Source organism: Lissotriton helveticus, chromosome 4_1 (assembly GCF_964261635.1).
Source record: "Lissotriton helveticus chromosome 4_1, aLisHel1.1, whole genome shotgun sequence".
Taxonomy (NCBI): Eukaryota; Metazoa; Chordata; class Amphibia; order Caudata; family Salamandridae; genus Lissotriton; species Lissotriton helveticus.
Genome location: NC_136063.1, coordinates 2,045,855,180 through 2,045,872,064, shown reverse-complemented (window position 1 = coordinate 2,045,872,064; position 16,885 = coordinate 2,045,855,180). Strand labels below are relative to the sequence as shown.

At 43.2% G+C, this 16,885-nt stretch overlaps 1 protein-coding gene across 2 annotated transcripts in view; it reads left to right on the top strand.

Moving 5' to 3' along the window:
- Nucleotides 1-609: 609 nt before the first annotated feature.
- Nucleotides 610-16,885, top strand: part of LOC144829509 (putative defense protein 3) — a 96,456-nt gene continuing 80,180 nt past the window's right edge. The window contains exons 1-2 of one of the 2 annotated variants that reach the window (XM_078688711.1): nucleotides 610-883; nucleotides 6,767-6,879. In XM_078688711.1, coding sequence (XP_078544837.1) covers nucleotides 679-883; nucleotides 6,767-6,879 — 318 coding nt within the window. In that variant the 5' untranslated portion in view covers nucleotides 610-678. The remainder of the gene's footprint in view (nucleotides 884-6,766; nucleotides 6,880-16,885) is intronic. The other variant, XM_078688712.1, reaches the window with a different exon arrangement.

Genomic DNA, 16,885 nt, shown 5'->3' with positions numbered 1-16,885 from the left:
TTCTTGAGAATATTCCCCGTAGTTTTATGCTACACGCGCGTTTTCCAGACATGTTTTTAGAATCAGTCTCATGGCGAGAAGCCGCTAGCATGTCAATAATCCTGACGACCTCACAGATTTTCAAAGTCCTTGCAGAGCAGAGCCCACAGATGGGTGGCAGGAAGGGACTCGCAGTTCTTCAGCAGCGAGTGCAGGAAGTGTGAGGGAGGAACCCCAGCACCCTCCCACAGTTAAAAAGAGATTTGTTAATCTTAGGTGGTTTATTCTTTAGGGAGACTCCAGGCACACCCTAGAATTAAAACATTTTTTTTTTGCATTTATTGCTGTTGCCAACCACCTCATTAAGACTCCAAAGGACGTCCCTTATATTCAAATCACTGTGTTCCATCATTTGCTAATCATGACTAAGTTTCTAAAGTCACCTTACCTGAAACGTGATATCAAAAGAGGAATATTCTGTTTTAAAATGTCACTTTTTTTTTTACCGAGCAATGAATTAAATTCAAGAAGGAAGAATGATGTAATTATGGAGTGGAAAAAGACGGGACGGTAACTCCCAGGCACCTTTTGCAAGAGCGCGCCCCTCCCTTTCTCACCGCCTCTTGAGCGTTGGCAGCCGCGGTGCTCCCGTCTTCAGTGGCTGCGCAGAGCTCTGACTGGAAGCCGCGCTCCCCAACCATGGCAAGAGTCTGTCTCTTCGCGCTCGCGGCTCTCTTGGCCGTCTGTCCGGCGCCCTTTTCTGTGGCCCACCCAGACGGCGCTCCCGCGACAGCCTGCGAGCATATGACGCCCGGGCACCATGGCATCCCGCCTCAGAACGGCCCATCGCCATACTCTATACAAGTCAAGAACGGCACCTCCAAGTACGGCGAAACACTTGACGGTAATACCATGCGTTGCTTTTTTACTTTTAGAAATATTGGAAATTGTGATTGTTGAACTGGTGCTCTAGTATCTCGGGATTCGACATTGCTGGAGTATCCTATCCTGTCCATCCAACTCGTAATCTTTGCCATACGACTTATCAACCTCACCAACAATTGTGTCCGAGAGAAATAAGAGATAAGGAGCTGGTTTGCAGTTTTTCCTCTCTCTGGCTTCCATGCTCAAGCACCCAGCTGAGATCTCAATCAGAAATGCCAGCCAAGTATTGATGTTACAATTGACTCTGTATCAGACGCTCCAGTCAGCAGCACTGCTTTCCACACAGATAGAGAAGTGGGAATCAGGACTCTGGTTGGGTAGGATTGAAGATTCCTCAAAGGCCAGGAGTGTCTTGGGTATCGTGTTTATGGGAAGACAACCACCCAAAGCATTGGCAGTGGAAGGATAGATTTCCAAGAGGAACTGCAGACTGCCCAGCAATGCAACCCGAACATGTTGCTGTTCTCCTTAACTATAGCCCGCTCTTCTTCCTTTGATAACTTTAGTAACACAATTTGTAGTTTATACAATATGTCACATTATTCATAACACATTCTGGAGCCATCAAAATAGTACATCTTGATCAGGGCCACTCTTGGACTCACAATATGTTTGCTACCACATATGGTCCCTTTTTATAAACAAAAAAATATAGTGGATTTGAGGTAGGGGATACACCACCCAGATCCTTGTTTGTTACTGTCCTCCTCTTCATATGGCGCCATGAGCACTTGACCTTCTGTACCCTTCACCCCTTCATCACTTTCTGTAGTGGGTGAGACCCTCCCATACCTGATACCCTCGGCATTGTGGTCATGAGCCTGAAGACTTCCTCCTCCACTTAGCCTCATTTTTTCCCCCAAGGTTTTAAAGGGCAAACATATTCTTTCAGACATAATCCGGAGAGGATGCCGCATGTTGTGGAGAAGTGTGGCTCAATGGTTAGAGCGGCAGACCCTGAGGCAGAGGTCTAGCCCGGGACCAGGGTTCAATTCCCCGCCTTGGCGGGTCTTGGGCTCAAAATTCCCCGGACCTGATATTCTCGCCTGGGTGCCTATTCCAATCATGGGTCCCACTCTGCAACTCTGGGCAATAGCTTGCTTAATCTCGAAAACGGCCCCCACAACGCTATGGATGCCTGGCTTCACCTTGGGGGTGCCCAGGAGTGGACACCTCACAGGGAAAGCCAGGATGGGTTCCACAGCGGTATTTGTACAAGCGCCTTGAGACCCTTGCGGGTGAGTAGCGCGCTATACAAGTATCAATTTACAATTTACATTAGGGTCAGAGCTGCTGACTTTGGAAATAGTGAACCAAGTTTGACCCTCCGCATAGGCTCAACATCCTGTTATTTTGGGCAAATCACTTAATCTTCCTTTGTATAAAAAAAAAAAAAAAATCATTAAAATTGTGGCCTTGTGTAATGTAACTGATGCTCATGTCAAACGCTCCAATATCTTCGGGTCGAGTTCTCCATATATAAAACTTCAAAAAAATAACAATAATAATTTTTAAAAAATCAGCAATGATTGCTGAACGCTTCCCCTTAGCGCTGCAAATATGAGGTCGATTATCAGTTTTTCCATTGGGATTCTGCTTGGGTAGATGTGGTCTTCACCTGTATCCCTTAATAGCACAATTGTAGGGTCAAGGGATCCTCTCCTTACCCTCTTACAAAAGTCCCGCCTTAACCAAAAGTGCAGATTGTGAACCACGTTAATCCATGCAAACCTCTTCCCCTTCATGCCCGTGTGGAGGTGCCAAGTTTTCAAGTCACTCTGGCCGAACGAGAACAAATGAATATGGTAATGCTCACTGTAGGTGAGGACCTACAATAACTTTTGATATAGAGTTTTAAACAATGACTGGGAAGGAGTTATGTTTTTTGAAAATATTTTTTTGACGATTGACTTTCGTTGTGCATTCGATTTTTTTGAGTTGCTGGTTTTTTCATAGTTAATTTCTGAAGGTGTTTTTCTACCTTTACCCCGATCTCTGTTGAACTTCACTGCTAGAATAATGGCCTTGGTTTGCATTGTTAATCTTTAATAATGGTATTTGTGCTATTAATAATGCCCAATTTTCACACTCTAGCCATGTATTTTACTTATTTCTAATAGAGTTTTCTAATTGTCTATACTAACTATTTAACGTGTCATCCATGCTCTATTGGCATGTATTTACATCAGTACAAGAAGTCCCGTAAGGTACAGTATATCCCACAGCACCAGTAAAAGTTCATTGAATGATAAGTGGGGGTGGACATCTATGTGTACAGCATGATGTGCTGCAATGGGAATAGATGATAGTGTGAAGGGTGTGCAGGTAAGAATTGTAAATGTGAATTTTCAAAACGTGCAGCTTGTGGTAAAAGGTGGTGGTGTCATCCACATCTTTAATGACGGGCCCTCTTTTGTCAAGTATGTGCACAACTGGTACATAACTGTTGGCAGGACTACCTCTTCACGAGATGATTCAGCATGAAATATGACATGTGATCTGGTCTCAGGGGCAGCAGTGGGTTGAGATTCCAGGACAGAAGTTGCAAGATGACTAAGAGATTGAATGCATTGCTCCTTGACCTCGGATGTGTGGAACATGAATGTGTGACCCAGACCTGTAGGATGGCATGTCATACGTGACACATTTTGAGTAATTGAGAGTGAGATAGTGACGACAAGAGTGACAACATGAGTGACATTTCATGGGTCAATTAAGAGCCACCTATTACAAAGTATTCATGCTTCTTGAGGGTCGATGTACCGCTTTTCCCACTGACACCACTGTATCACCCACATTAGTGGTGGTGGCAGGAAGTACAGGAGGCTGGAAGGCTAATGTGGCACGTTGTGTGAAGAAAGTACAGAGTACCCAAGCTTTACATGTTTGCCCCTTTTCACATGACACAGGATCTCTTCATCAGGAATAGATCCCAGTAGACCCTTTAACCTTACAAGCTACTGGCTTATCATTCACCTAACCCACATCTGGAAGATCATTGAAAAAAATATTCTTCACACAACTCCAATATCACATCAGAACCAACCATCTTCTGGACAGCTACCACTTCGACTTTAGATCAAGCTGTTTTGGGGAAATAGCTACCTTACAAATTGTGAATGAGGCTGTCCTTACCACAGATTAAGATGACCTACCTGCCTCCTGATACTACTGAACCTTTGGGCAGCATTTGCCACCATAAACAAGACACATGCTGAAGTCTTGAGTGGGATTCAGTGGTAACTTCCTCCACTGGATTTCCTCCTACCTTTCCACCAACACCGGATCATTGGCATTGGTTTTTCAATTTCCTGCAATCTCCACATCGCCTGCAGGGTGCTCCAAAGATCCATCTTGTCCCAAGTTATATTAATCCTATGTATGGAGCCCATTTGAACTGTATTCAACGATAGCAACATTAAAATCCATCACTTGTTGGACGACACACAACTCTACATGAAAGGTTTCTCCATGCTGGATTTCTAATGCCTCAAACATGGCTGCTTCTCAATCAAAAATGGATGTCCATTATCAACCTAAAATGTACTGCCCCAAAACCTAATTGCTTCTTTTTGGCAACAACTGCAATCAAATAATCCAAACCTGGTTAAACATTATAGACACTGATGGATTCAAATATCAGCTTTTGACCGATGTAAAATCACTCTAACACACCATTGAACCACCATGCTCAACTTAAAGGAACACATTACTAAGAAAACCAAGACAGCTTGATGCCAACTCTCCCTACTAGACAAATTATAACTATTCTTCTAGACAGTAACTTTAGAACTGCTGTTCACACACTCTAAAGCCTGGCACCTGGATTGTGGTAATGCCCTTCTCTGTAGCCTTCCTTACAAAACCCTGTCCACCTCAGTAAGGACATCCTACACCCTGCAGCATCGCTCATCAAGGGCCTGAGAAACAATGACCACAACCCAACACACCTATGGGACTCCTTTAGTTTCCTTTACAAGCCCACACTTCCTTCAGTGGCAGTCGCATCATCTGCAAAGCCATCCCCACCAACTCCCCCGCAAGTCTGGTAGATAGGCTTGTCATTTCTAGTGGTTCTCAGCACATCTTCAGCCAGTACACCTTCAGACTGGAGATGAAGAAGTGCAAGAAAGAATCTCTAGGCAACAGGCAATCATCTACGCATACAGGATCTGAGTTACATCCCCGTATCCATAAGCACTGTCTCATCTCTGCCCCAATTTATTAAACAGCTGAAGATACACCTCTTTAAAAAACACTATATCGAGACACAGTAAATAATCCACCTCATCCCAGAACACCCACTTTCAATCACTCTAATGATATCTCTGTCTTCGACTCCTGTGGCTAGGTTCATTTTTTTTTTTTTATAAATTATATTTTTATTGCAGATTCGTGGGGAACACAAACTTACATATCAATATCACGACCTCCTGTAGCGACCATCATCAAAGCACATAAATGATATAACACAGCCGTTCAGCCCACAACCCGGAGGTCGGGCGGCGGTAGTCACATGATGTCTGAAATAAACGAAAATCAGGAGGGAAAAGCCTAATAAAACATCTTCATCAGGCATCAGGAGAAGTGTGGCTCACTGGTTAGAGGAGGCAGACCTGGAAGCAGAGGTCAGCCTGGGACCAGGGTTCAATTCCCGGCTCGGCGGGGTCTTGAGTCCTAAAATGTCCATGGGCTCGACAATTCTCGCTCCGGTGCCTACTCAATTCACGGGTTCACACTCTGCGACTCTGGGCAATAGCTTGCTTAATCTCCACAACGGCCCCTCGCGGTGGGATGCCTGGCTTTCACCTTGCGGATACCCTGCCGGGGTTATCTCACAGGGGAATACCAGGACGGGTTCCCTAAGCAAGCGCTTAGAGACCGCTTGGTGATTTGCGCTATATAAAATTCCTGTACATTTACATTTACAGTTGTGTGAACCCTTATCTGCTTTTCTGCACCCCCACATCCATCCAGCCCAACTATTACACCGTTACAAAAACCCCCAAACCTCCCTCCCTCCTCCCCCCGTCAGTGTCGCTGTTGGTGTGGGCCTCATCCTAATATATACATGCATGGTCCAAAGAGATCTGGGAAGCAGTACAACTAAACGTGTCTCATGGAACCCTCAGGCGGTTATTCATCGCTATCCTCTCCCCCTACCTCCTGTGGCTAGGTTCATGCTGTACATATACTACATACATTACATATACATACATGCATACATAAGGTTTATGTTCCAGCTGCATTTTGAAGGTGTTGCTATCTAGAATAAATTAAAAGAAGGGGTTGGGATTGCAAATATTTTTTGTATCTGTTCTTGAACAGTTGTCCTTGTCCTATTATGTCTGCAGCTAAAACACTGGACTATTGTAGGTTGCGAAAAAAGTCATAACTGTAAAGTAAGAATGCATGGAATGATGGGTTTGCTATGGTAGATTTACTGCTGTCTGAACTGAGATCATCCTGTGCGACTAACAGGTAGGAGCAGAGGGCATTTGAGTAGGTGTCCTACACAGAGTTAGTCAATTCAGTCTTATTTAAAGCAGGGGTAAAATATAGACGGGAAGAATTTAGGAAAATCAGGCGGGTGGGAGAAGAAGAAGGTTTTTCAGTCTAGCTAACAGATTGTTGAACTTGTGTGATAGTCACAGGAGTACTAATAAAGGTAAGTAGGTGTGATATTGTGTCTTTACCAAGCATTAACATTTCTATTGAAAAAAGGGACTGCCAACACTAGTCATTCCATTCAGCGGTGTTATTCGAGCAAGAATTGGACATCGTGAGATATTTAGAAATGGTAATGACTATGTATAATGATTGCCTTTTCATTTATTCACAGTTCAAATTACTGGTCAAGATTATGAGGGGATTTTATTGATAGCTCGAGAAGTTAACAGCACAAAACCTTTGGGCACCTGGATAGACACACCAGATAACACCAAGGTCCTGCAGGTAGGTTTGAGCGAGTGAGCGTGAAGACTTGGATGTTGACTTTGTTGACTGGAGTTCCACACTTAATACTAAAATACCTCATCAGAAATACTTCACGAGTATATGCAATTTGATAGGCATGTGTTTGTTGAGATGTTTGTCTGAAGAGCCCATATTACTCAAAGATTTGTCCAAAATGAAATCTGCAACACGCATGCACTTATTAAAACAGTTTTCCCCCTAAAAACTATAGAAGAACCATTTTTGGTGGAATTATGCATTGAAGAGTGCATGCAGCCATGAATATTTATATGTAAGAATAACTTCGACAGATGTATTCAATGTTCCTATTCAAATGGAAGTGGTCACTGATTTCATATGGTGTTGTCTGTTCAGCCACACGTTGATGCACTCTAGAGACCTAGATTAGTTCTTGAGTTGTCAAAGCTGCCCTTGTTCATCATTTTGTATCTATAGTCATGATCATAGTATGAGAGGAAGAGTGATTTAATGTCAGACTCCTTGTTGTGATGAGGAATGGATGCCTATTGTCTCATTCAAGCCTCCTTATTAGATGTTGTACCACTTCTGAGCCATGAACTGTGGGCAAACTCCTGACCTATGTACATATATATACATGGAGGAGCCGAAGATAACACTTCACTCACGCACTTCCATTTTTCAAATACAAGAAGAGCAAAGTAAGGCACATGTAGTAACCCTTGCACATGACTCTTGTGTAAATGTGCACTCAACCGATCCATGTGTTGAGTCAAAATCCATTTTATGTCCAATTAGAATTGTAACTATCAATAATTTGCAAGAATGCTTCAAACTATGTTCAGTAAGATTAAAAGAAATGACAACAATATACCATCATACAGTTCCTCACCCTGATACTTGCATTTGTCTTCGCAACAGAAATGCCACTATTTTATCTTTGATGTGTAGTTGAACAAGAAAACAGTGCAATATTTATACACATGTTAATGTGTGGCATGTGTCCCCACCCTGCAACCATGCTGACAGCACTGTCCTGCCCTTAATAAAAACACAGTAGGGGTTAACCATCTCGCTCTCATATAGTTAGTTATTGGTGAAATGCTGTTCCTCCCACTTCTGTGCATGCCCAGAAGGAAAAGAGGACATGCTCAAATGGGTTCCTGTTGTTCGCATGAATATGCTAATTAGTTCCTTGAACATTCTCAGTACTCAAGGTGGCCATATCTGGCAGAGGTTGTTGTATGTCACAATATTGTGGTTGAAAAGTTGACCTGCGAAAATATCACATAAGGAAGGAATATCAACTATCACTATATGGTGAAGATAACTATATATTGGTAAGTATAGATTTACTGTTCTTAACTCCAAATCTACTTCCCCTCCCGATATGGTCGTAGGAATTGTATAAAATGACTGCAGTTTAAAACCTTAGCCAAGCCTCCTCCTCAAATTTGATGCTGGTGCGTATGTGTAGCAGCTCTCTCTCTCTTGGAATGCAAGGAGCTGTTGGATTAAAAGAAATACTGATTTGCAGCAGCACACTTGGCATAAGATCGACTGCAGGCACGTATGTGGCAACGATGAGAACACCAACAAATAGGCTAAACAAACGGCAGATGCATCCGTCAATACTGACTAACACGTCCGCCAACACCTGTTGAAAATCAACTTATCAACCACACCAGCAGATCCCATTATAAATCACACTCTTCAAGCCAGAAAAACATTTAACACTTACAATGCACAGCACAAGCAACACAGCTCTTTGATACAAAAAGCAAAAGATGGTTGGAAGAAGAGACCCCAGCTCTTAGAAAATGACTTAACTGTTACGGTGGATCAGAAAACTAGGTTTGAACCTCAGTTATTTGGAACCCCGGTCCACACAACAACTTTGAGCCAGAGTTGGGAAACATAGGTCACAATTGTGGATAAAGTGAATGCTGTCTCTAACACCAGCTGCTCACAGCAGAACATCTGTAAGCACTGGAATGAACTGCAGGGGAGGTAGACTGATGCTTCCAGGGCATACCTAGACACCCTGGCAACTGGTGCTGGTTCCCACAGGCCCCTCACCTAACCCCTGGCGGAGAACTCCGCCAGTGGAGTTTACAAAGTTTTGCCTACTCCACGCTCTGTTGAGAATGCAGAGTTCAGGCAAAACCCCGACTCAGTGGTGTAGCGGAGTTAGCTGGCCCCCGACTCTCCCTAATTTAATTATGTTTTTTAAAAAGCACTTACCTGATGTGGCGTCTCCGGGCAGCCTCCTCCTTGCCCTCAACCTCATTGCCTGGTAGGAGAAGGTGTTGTCTATACTCCACATTGAAAGCATTGTTGGAATTCCAGGTGGAATGGAGACTGGTAAGAACAAATACTATCTGTTTATAATTAACAATTTCACCCTTTACCCACTCTGGAACCCATATTACCTAACTAACTTCTGTCAGCTAATTCCATCCTATTTACACAAGTTTACTATATGCTATCTATCACAGCCTACTTCATCCTCTACATATTCACGGTCTATTATTTTCTCACTCTGTTACACCATGCTCCTTAACACAACTCATTTAAGAAAAACATTAGAACAGATGAAAAATCACATATTTTCCACTAAACCCACCATCATCTATGTAACACCTACTTCTAACAATTTACTCATACTAATGTAAGCTCTATATACTCTAATCTCATGTAAATCCCACTATTCAATTGACTTCATATACTACTATTTTTAACACTTACGTTTTGTTAGTAGATAAATAAGATGAAGTCACGCAAGTAGGACTACAATGTTCCTCTTCTGGTTTTGAAATTACTGTATCACTGCATTCAGTTGTTTTCAGTTTTTTAAATCATATTGTCAAAATCAAACATTTTTAGTATAATGAAGAAAAGGAAATGAATGTAAAGGTTACATTTATAAGATATTTTGTATACATACTCACGCTGTAGTTTTTGAGACATTATTGGCGTACAGAACTATGTTTAAGTAATTCATGTAAAAAATCGGGGACTAGTAATAAAAATAAAATGAAAAACACACATGGCTTTAACTACATAGAAGTTGTTCTTCAATTTTATAAATCTAAGCATCTCAATTGCTCTACAAAGTTCTTTGTGTCTGCTATCAAACTGTTTTTTGTTTGCCTCACTCAAGTTTCACGTTATTTGTGAAATAGAACTATATATATACAAGATGATAAAATAGCTCGACTGCAGCCTCTCCACTGTGCATCTAAGTATTACAACTACTTTAACTAAAGGTTGTTGTTGAAGTAACAGAGAATCAGCTAACATATCTGTGGAAAGTCATCCGTTTTTCCCTGATCACCCCCATCTGTTGGCTGATGCTGGTGGTTACTGTCTCTGAAAGTGTCCTGGGCTCTGCTAACCAGGCGAACGGCCAATGCTCTGTCCTCTAAAGGTATATGGTAATTGGCATTATTCTAATTTGTAAAGGCAACCTATATGTAAGTCCCTAGTATGTGGCAGTGCATGTAGGGTTAGAGACCCTAATAGACATAATGTACTGAAGTGTGCACCGTTGCGTGTCTGGAATCATTTTAAAGCCGGGCCTGCCTTGCAGACTTGTTTTTAAATAAAACTATGTCCACATTAGACCTTGGAATTAAAAGTTCTTCCAAAATCCAAAGATACCTATTTATGACTTATAAGGCACCCCTAAGGTCTGCCCTAGGTGCTCCAAGGGTAGGGCGCATTGTTAAAAAAAGCAGGTACAACATAAAAGATCTTTTATATGCCCTGGTATGGAAAAAAACAGCAAATGTTGTTTTTATGTAGTGCTGCTTGCCCCATAGGCTAACACGGGGAAGGCTTTATTAAATGTAATAAAGTCTATCTTTGCATTGGAGACAGCTAGCAGTACCATTCAATGTATCGAATGAATGTTCACATTAAATCCAACAACTTTTCAAAGTTGGTATTAATATAACTATTACAGGAAAGTAGTATTCAAACGTACTATCCTGAAATTACAGAAACAGCTGTGTAGGAGCCTCTTCTGATTGGTCAGCCTTTGACAGCCTGAGCCAAGCTGCTACATGAGTAAGTGTTAGGAGGTCTAGGACTGCAACAATACAGCCATTTGGTGGGTGGAGATTTGCTGTCTGGAGACACCAGGAAGAAAAAGGGGGCTAGGAAGGTAAGCTGGACTTCAAAGGCAGGAGCTCAGATATCATAGGACGCAGGCCAGCCCCCACTTACTTGATCCCCAGTCAAATGGGAGCCCCCCAATTAGATTAGGAAATGGTCTGAAAAGGGAATGTAGTCAGTTGTTAGCCACCCCTGTGGTTTGGGTTACACAGACACACACACCAGGAGAGATTTTCTCCATTTTGATTTTTGGGAGAATAGTGCCTTCTGGGTCAAACATATGCCACAATTTGCAGGAAGTGGTCATAGCAGAGGAAGGTAGCTATACCCCTATTGGTTAGGGTCCCCCCCCTACCAGACTAGAATGAGGATGAATATGAGAGCACTGCAGAAGATCCTCAGATCACTGCCTGGAAGAAAAGAAGGGCTGCCCTGCTGGACCCTTGGACTGCACCACAGAAGGCTTGCACTGAGAAAGACTGCACCTGCTGCACTGACAAGGCTCCACAAAGAAAGGTCTGTGCCTAACTCATAGGAAATGAAGTGCACTCCCTGATCAGCAACAGGTACAACAGAGCTGGAAGAAGTCACCTGCAAAGTCAAAGAGAGGATTACCCCAGCTGACTACTTGCAACTGGATGTTCCTGGACTGCACTGGTTCATTGTGGGAAATTGAGTCTTCACCCCAAGAGGCAATCCAGAGTCTCTGAAACCTTGGCTGGTGCTATTAGACCCTTATTTTCCCGACAGGAAATAAGAAATTGCAAGAACTCTTAAAGTTTGGCCAGTTTCTGGGACATTTTGCAGAAAAGCTCCGGGAGGAAACCAGCTCGACGTCCAGAGTCATGCTGCTGTTGTTGACTCGCAAAATGGCCTGACCATGCTGGTTTGTCCTACTGAAAGCTTCGGAGCTCCTTGCTGTTGAGGACAAAAACTTCCGGAGGCTCACTGAGGCATTGCACTGCAGCGGGCCCCCATCTCCGAATTGAACTCTGCACCCAAGGAACCTGAGTACTCGTCGTCGAGCTAAAAGCTCCAAGAAAAAGACTAAATTCAAAGGTAAACCTTTGACCAGGACCTAGCCCTCAGCCTATCTCATTAGCGCTCCATCGCAGTTGGCCTAAAACTTTGATTATGTCCATGTCCAACGTGACCAGAAAGCCATGAGGCCCCTTCTTTTTGGCGCTACGAAGCATAGTTTTTTATTTAATCTTAAAAATTCATATCTCTGGTTCCCTACATTGGATATTTGTCATTTTGGTGTTGTTTTGAGGACAACAATATTCTTTAGTGTTATAAATTGGTGTTGGATTTCTATTGTACTGTGTCTTTTACTTATTTACTGTTTTATTGGTATTAAATGCTTTACACATACCTGTCTCTTAAATTAAACCTAACCCCTTGTTTGCTAAGCTACCAAGGGTTGAGCAAGGTTTAATCTACTGGAACTTGACTGAAACTATTAGTGATTGTGGTATTAGTATTGGCTGAGGGTGAATGCCACCATCTCCTAATAACCCACTTCCCTACAATATATTTCACTCACACCTGCATATTGTCTAAAAAATAGCATATTTCCGTAGTCAAAATAAAATTATAATGTTATTATTCCTAATATTCAAAGTGATTCATTGTCAACATTCACATAATAAGTATACAACAAATTCAATGTCTAATCATATTGAATTGGATGTCCTTTATTAACTTCATAATGTGTAAATAAATAATCATTGTAGTGTTATGTATCTATACATAGTATTTAATAAAGCACCAGCCAAATGCACTGGTTTATAATACACTAACAATATACATTTATGATTTAAAAAATTCATACTATGACAAACATCTCAGTTTTTAAAAGTTTTTTTTCTCAATTATTTCCTGGAAAACAAATAATACAAAAGCCCACCAAGGGAGAAGGACACTTAAACAATGTGTATAAACATGTATCAAAATTGAAACCATGCAGAGAAGACCCAAGATTAGAAAATACAGTAACAAATAATGAAAAAATATATGGAACATTAATTAAACAGTACAAATGAAATGATGTGGAAATATCCACCAGTTATGATGCACAAATGTCAGTGTTACATTTGCATAACTACTGATCCAACCAGTACATAAGCAACACCAATGAGAGTCTACAGCCACACTTTGGCCAGTCCTCAAGTTTTTTTTTATATATATTTTTTTTTATTTGCATTTAAACAATAAACACATAAATCATGAGTGTGAGATAACCAGGCATCAATACACATTGATAATCGCCGATAGATAGAACAGGTCACGACTCCCCTCCCGAACAAGAACAGGGCTCCCCAACGTATGATTACATAGGTACATATACTGGAAGACTGTAGTGATGTTAAATGAAGATCAGGTCACGTAGGTTCTTGTAGAAAGATGTATTTATTAATTATGTTGACATGAGGTGGTAGTTCAAGATAGTAAGAGTAATTCCAAAGGTAAATCCCCACCAGGAGCTGTAATCAGTCAGCTCAATCCTCAGCTCCCAACTGACTCTAGCATCAAAACATAACATTCCAATCAGACATCCTGTGTGGTAACATTCCATTTGATGATATAGGTAAAACAACTAGAAAGCCAACACTACAAAGACCCCTCAATAACTAGCAGTATATCTATCAACAATGTAGGCAGTAAAACAATCAAAGCGCAATTCCCAGTTCCCCTCCTGACAGGCTCGATCCCTCCTCTCCCAACTCAATCTCCAAGCCATAGTGCCGTAACCAGGGAGTCCATACTTCACGAAATTTTCTAGGACATCCCCTCGCTATATATGTAGTTTTCTCCGCCACCATATATAAATTCAAACAGTTCCTCCCTTCTTCTATGGTAGGGATCTGGAAAACGCCCCAGTAGCGAGCAATATCTCTTTTGGCAACTATCAATCCCAAATGGACCAATAAAAGCTTATACCCTGGAAGATCCACTTCCGTGTTGATCCCCAATAGTATAGAGCGAGGTTCTACCTCTAGGTGAGCCCCCAGTATAGTGTTCAATTCCCGCACCACTGTGGACCAGTACATTTGTATCTTAGTACACTCCCAGAGTGTGTGTATGAATGTCCCCCGTTCTGCGTGACATCGAAGGCACTCCGTGTTCTCTGCTCTGCCAATGGAGGATTTTATATTGTACAAGGCGCAGTCGCAGCCTGATCGCCACTTCACGGGGTGCATAAGAGCGCCCTCCCAGTTAAGGTCTTCCAGCGGGCGGTAGTATGTTCCCATCTAACCCTCAGCGGGCCCAGATTATCAGGAATATTATTAATTTGTGTTCTATAGGTCAGTGAGATAGCCTTGCAAGGAATCTCTTCCTGGAGAAGTCTTCCCTCTAAAGGAGCGTATTCCGGGAGTGCCACCTCCGCTAGCCCGTCGGATCGCCAGGCATGGCAAAATCAGAGATAAGCATAGTGTTGGTTCGTGTGAAGTTGGTAAGTGGCCTGCAGGGAGGTGAAGGATGCCAGTTTGCCTTTGTCCAGGACATCTATGACTTTGGAGATTCCTATTAAGTCCCAACTGTAGAAACCTCTCAGTTTCCTAATTTCCTTCAATCGGGCCCCTTCCTATAGTGGAGTCTGCCTAGTGGGTTTCTTATCCCATTGCATCTGCTTCTCTGCACGTTTCCATGCCTCTATCGTCCTTTGCATGGCTGGGAGGAGCTGGGCGGTACCCGGCCCACCGTACAGGTAATGTAGATATGTATGAACTTGAAATTGTAGTCGCTCCAACCGGTAAGCGGGCTGATCACCCGGAGCGTGGCCCCATTCATTGACTATAATAAGATGTGCTGCCCTATAGTAGGCCCCAATATCCGGTAGGGCCAGGCTTTCGGATTCCGTTGCAGCGTTTGCAACGCTATAAGTGGGTGGGCTCCATCCCAAAGAAGGGTACGGAGTTCCCCATCAAGGGATGCAAATATGGCATCTGGTATTTTGCAGTACATATTTTGTAAAATGTATAACAACTGCGGAAGAGTGATCATTTTGTACATTGCCGCCCGCACCATGATCGTCGAAGGGAATCTCCTCCACCTCTTAACTTCTTCTTGAAAGTTGGAAAGAATACAGAGAATATTGAGCTGTAAGCAAGACGGAGTATGAGTAGTGATATACAGTCCCAGATATTGAAACCCATCGGGAGACACCTTCAGACAGTTCAGATAGGACTGAGGTGTCGCCACCCCTGCCACTGGATACAAGGTGGATTTATTCCAGTGGATCTTATATCCCGCATGATGACCATAATCTTCGAAGAGCCGAAGAAATTTAGGAAGAGTTTCAGCCGGGTCTGTCACATACAGCAGAATATCATCCACATACAACGATATGCGTTTCTCTGGAAGGTGGCCGGAGTCGTCGAGAAAGCCCCCTAAGCCCGGGGTAGATCGAACTATACAGGCCAGGGGCTCCAGAATAAGTGCAAATAATAAGGGCGATAGGGGACAACCCTGCCTGGTACCGCACTGGATAGACCAGCTGGAAGACAATACCCCATTAACTCGCACTCTAGTTTCAGGTGCATTATACAAGAGAGCCAGCCATTCCCTAAGCATGGGTCCGAAACCAAACTTCTCCAAAACACACCACATAAAGGGCCAGTGAATGGTATCAAATGCCTTCTCGGCGTCAAACAAAGGAGTATATGTGGAGCCTCGCTTTCTTGAATCGTGTGCATCCAATTAGCCACGCGTCGCAAATTAAAGCGTGTAGCTCTCCCAGGCATGATTCCAGATTGATCACCGTGGACCAGGGGGCCAATGACCGTCAGAAGGCACATCGCAAGGACTGTGGGCAAGATTTTAGTTTCGACATTGAGCAAGGATATAGGACGGTAGGATCCACACTCCTCCGGCGGTTTCCCAGGTTTGTGGATAACCACCACAGTGGCCGTTCGAAGATCTGGAGGCAAGTGCCCTTGTTCCTTGGAGTCCAGGTACATCTGTAACAAATGAGGGGCTAATATACCACTGTTTTGTTTAAAAAATTCCCCCGAAAGACCATTCGGACCAGGGGTCTTACCGGACTTTAGCCGACCAATTGCTTCAGTAATTTCCTCAAGAGTGAGGACTCCCTTGAGCCTGTCCCTATCTGTTTGGGACAGCAATGGCAATTGGATTGCGTCCAAATATTGAGTGATATGATCTATGCTCACCTGCGGTTTGGCTGTGTAAAGGTCTTTATAATACTTAGCAAATGCCCCTGCTATGGCCGCTGGTGTAGTATACACCTGTTGGCTATACTTAATAGCGAGTACCCACCTTGCCTCAAGCTCCTTTCTGTCCAACCATGCAAGTTCAATTCAATTCAATTCAAATAATTTATATAGTGCGCTTCATACCCAGAGGGTCTCAAGGCGCTTGGAGAAGGGTGGGGAATTACTTGTCGAATATCCAGGTTTTAAGTTGCTTTCTGAATGCTAGGTGGTTCTGAGTGAGGCGAAGGTGAATGGGGAGAGAGTTCCAGGTTTTAGCCGCCAGGTAGGAGAAGGATCTTCCTCCCATGGTGGTTTTGTTGATGCGAGGTACAGCAGCAAGGGCTTGGTTGGAGGAGCGTAGCTGGCGGGAGGGGGTGTAGAAGGAAAGTCGTGTGTTCAGGCATTCGGGTCCAAGTTCGTAAAGTGCTTTGTGTGCGTGGGTTAGGAGGCGGAATGTTATCCTCTTATTGACGGGGAGCCAGTGGAGGTTTTTCAGGTGATCAGAAATGTGTTCATTACGCTGGATGTCTAGTATGAGTCTGGCTGAAGCGCTCTGGATGCGTTGGAGTTTTTTCAGAATTTTTGCGGTGGTGCCGGCGTATAGGGTGTTTCCGTAGTCCAGTCGGCTTGTAACCAGTGCGTGGGTGACCGTTTTTCTAGTTTCGGTGGGGATCCAGGGAAATGTTTTT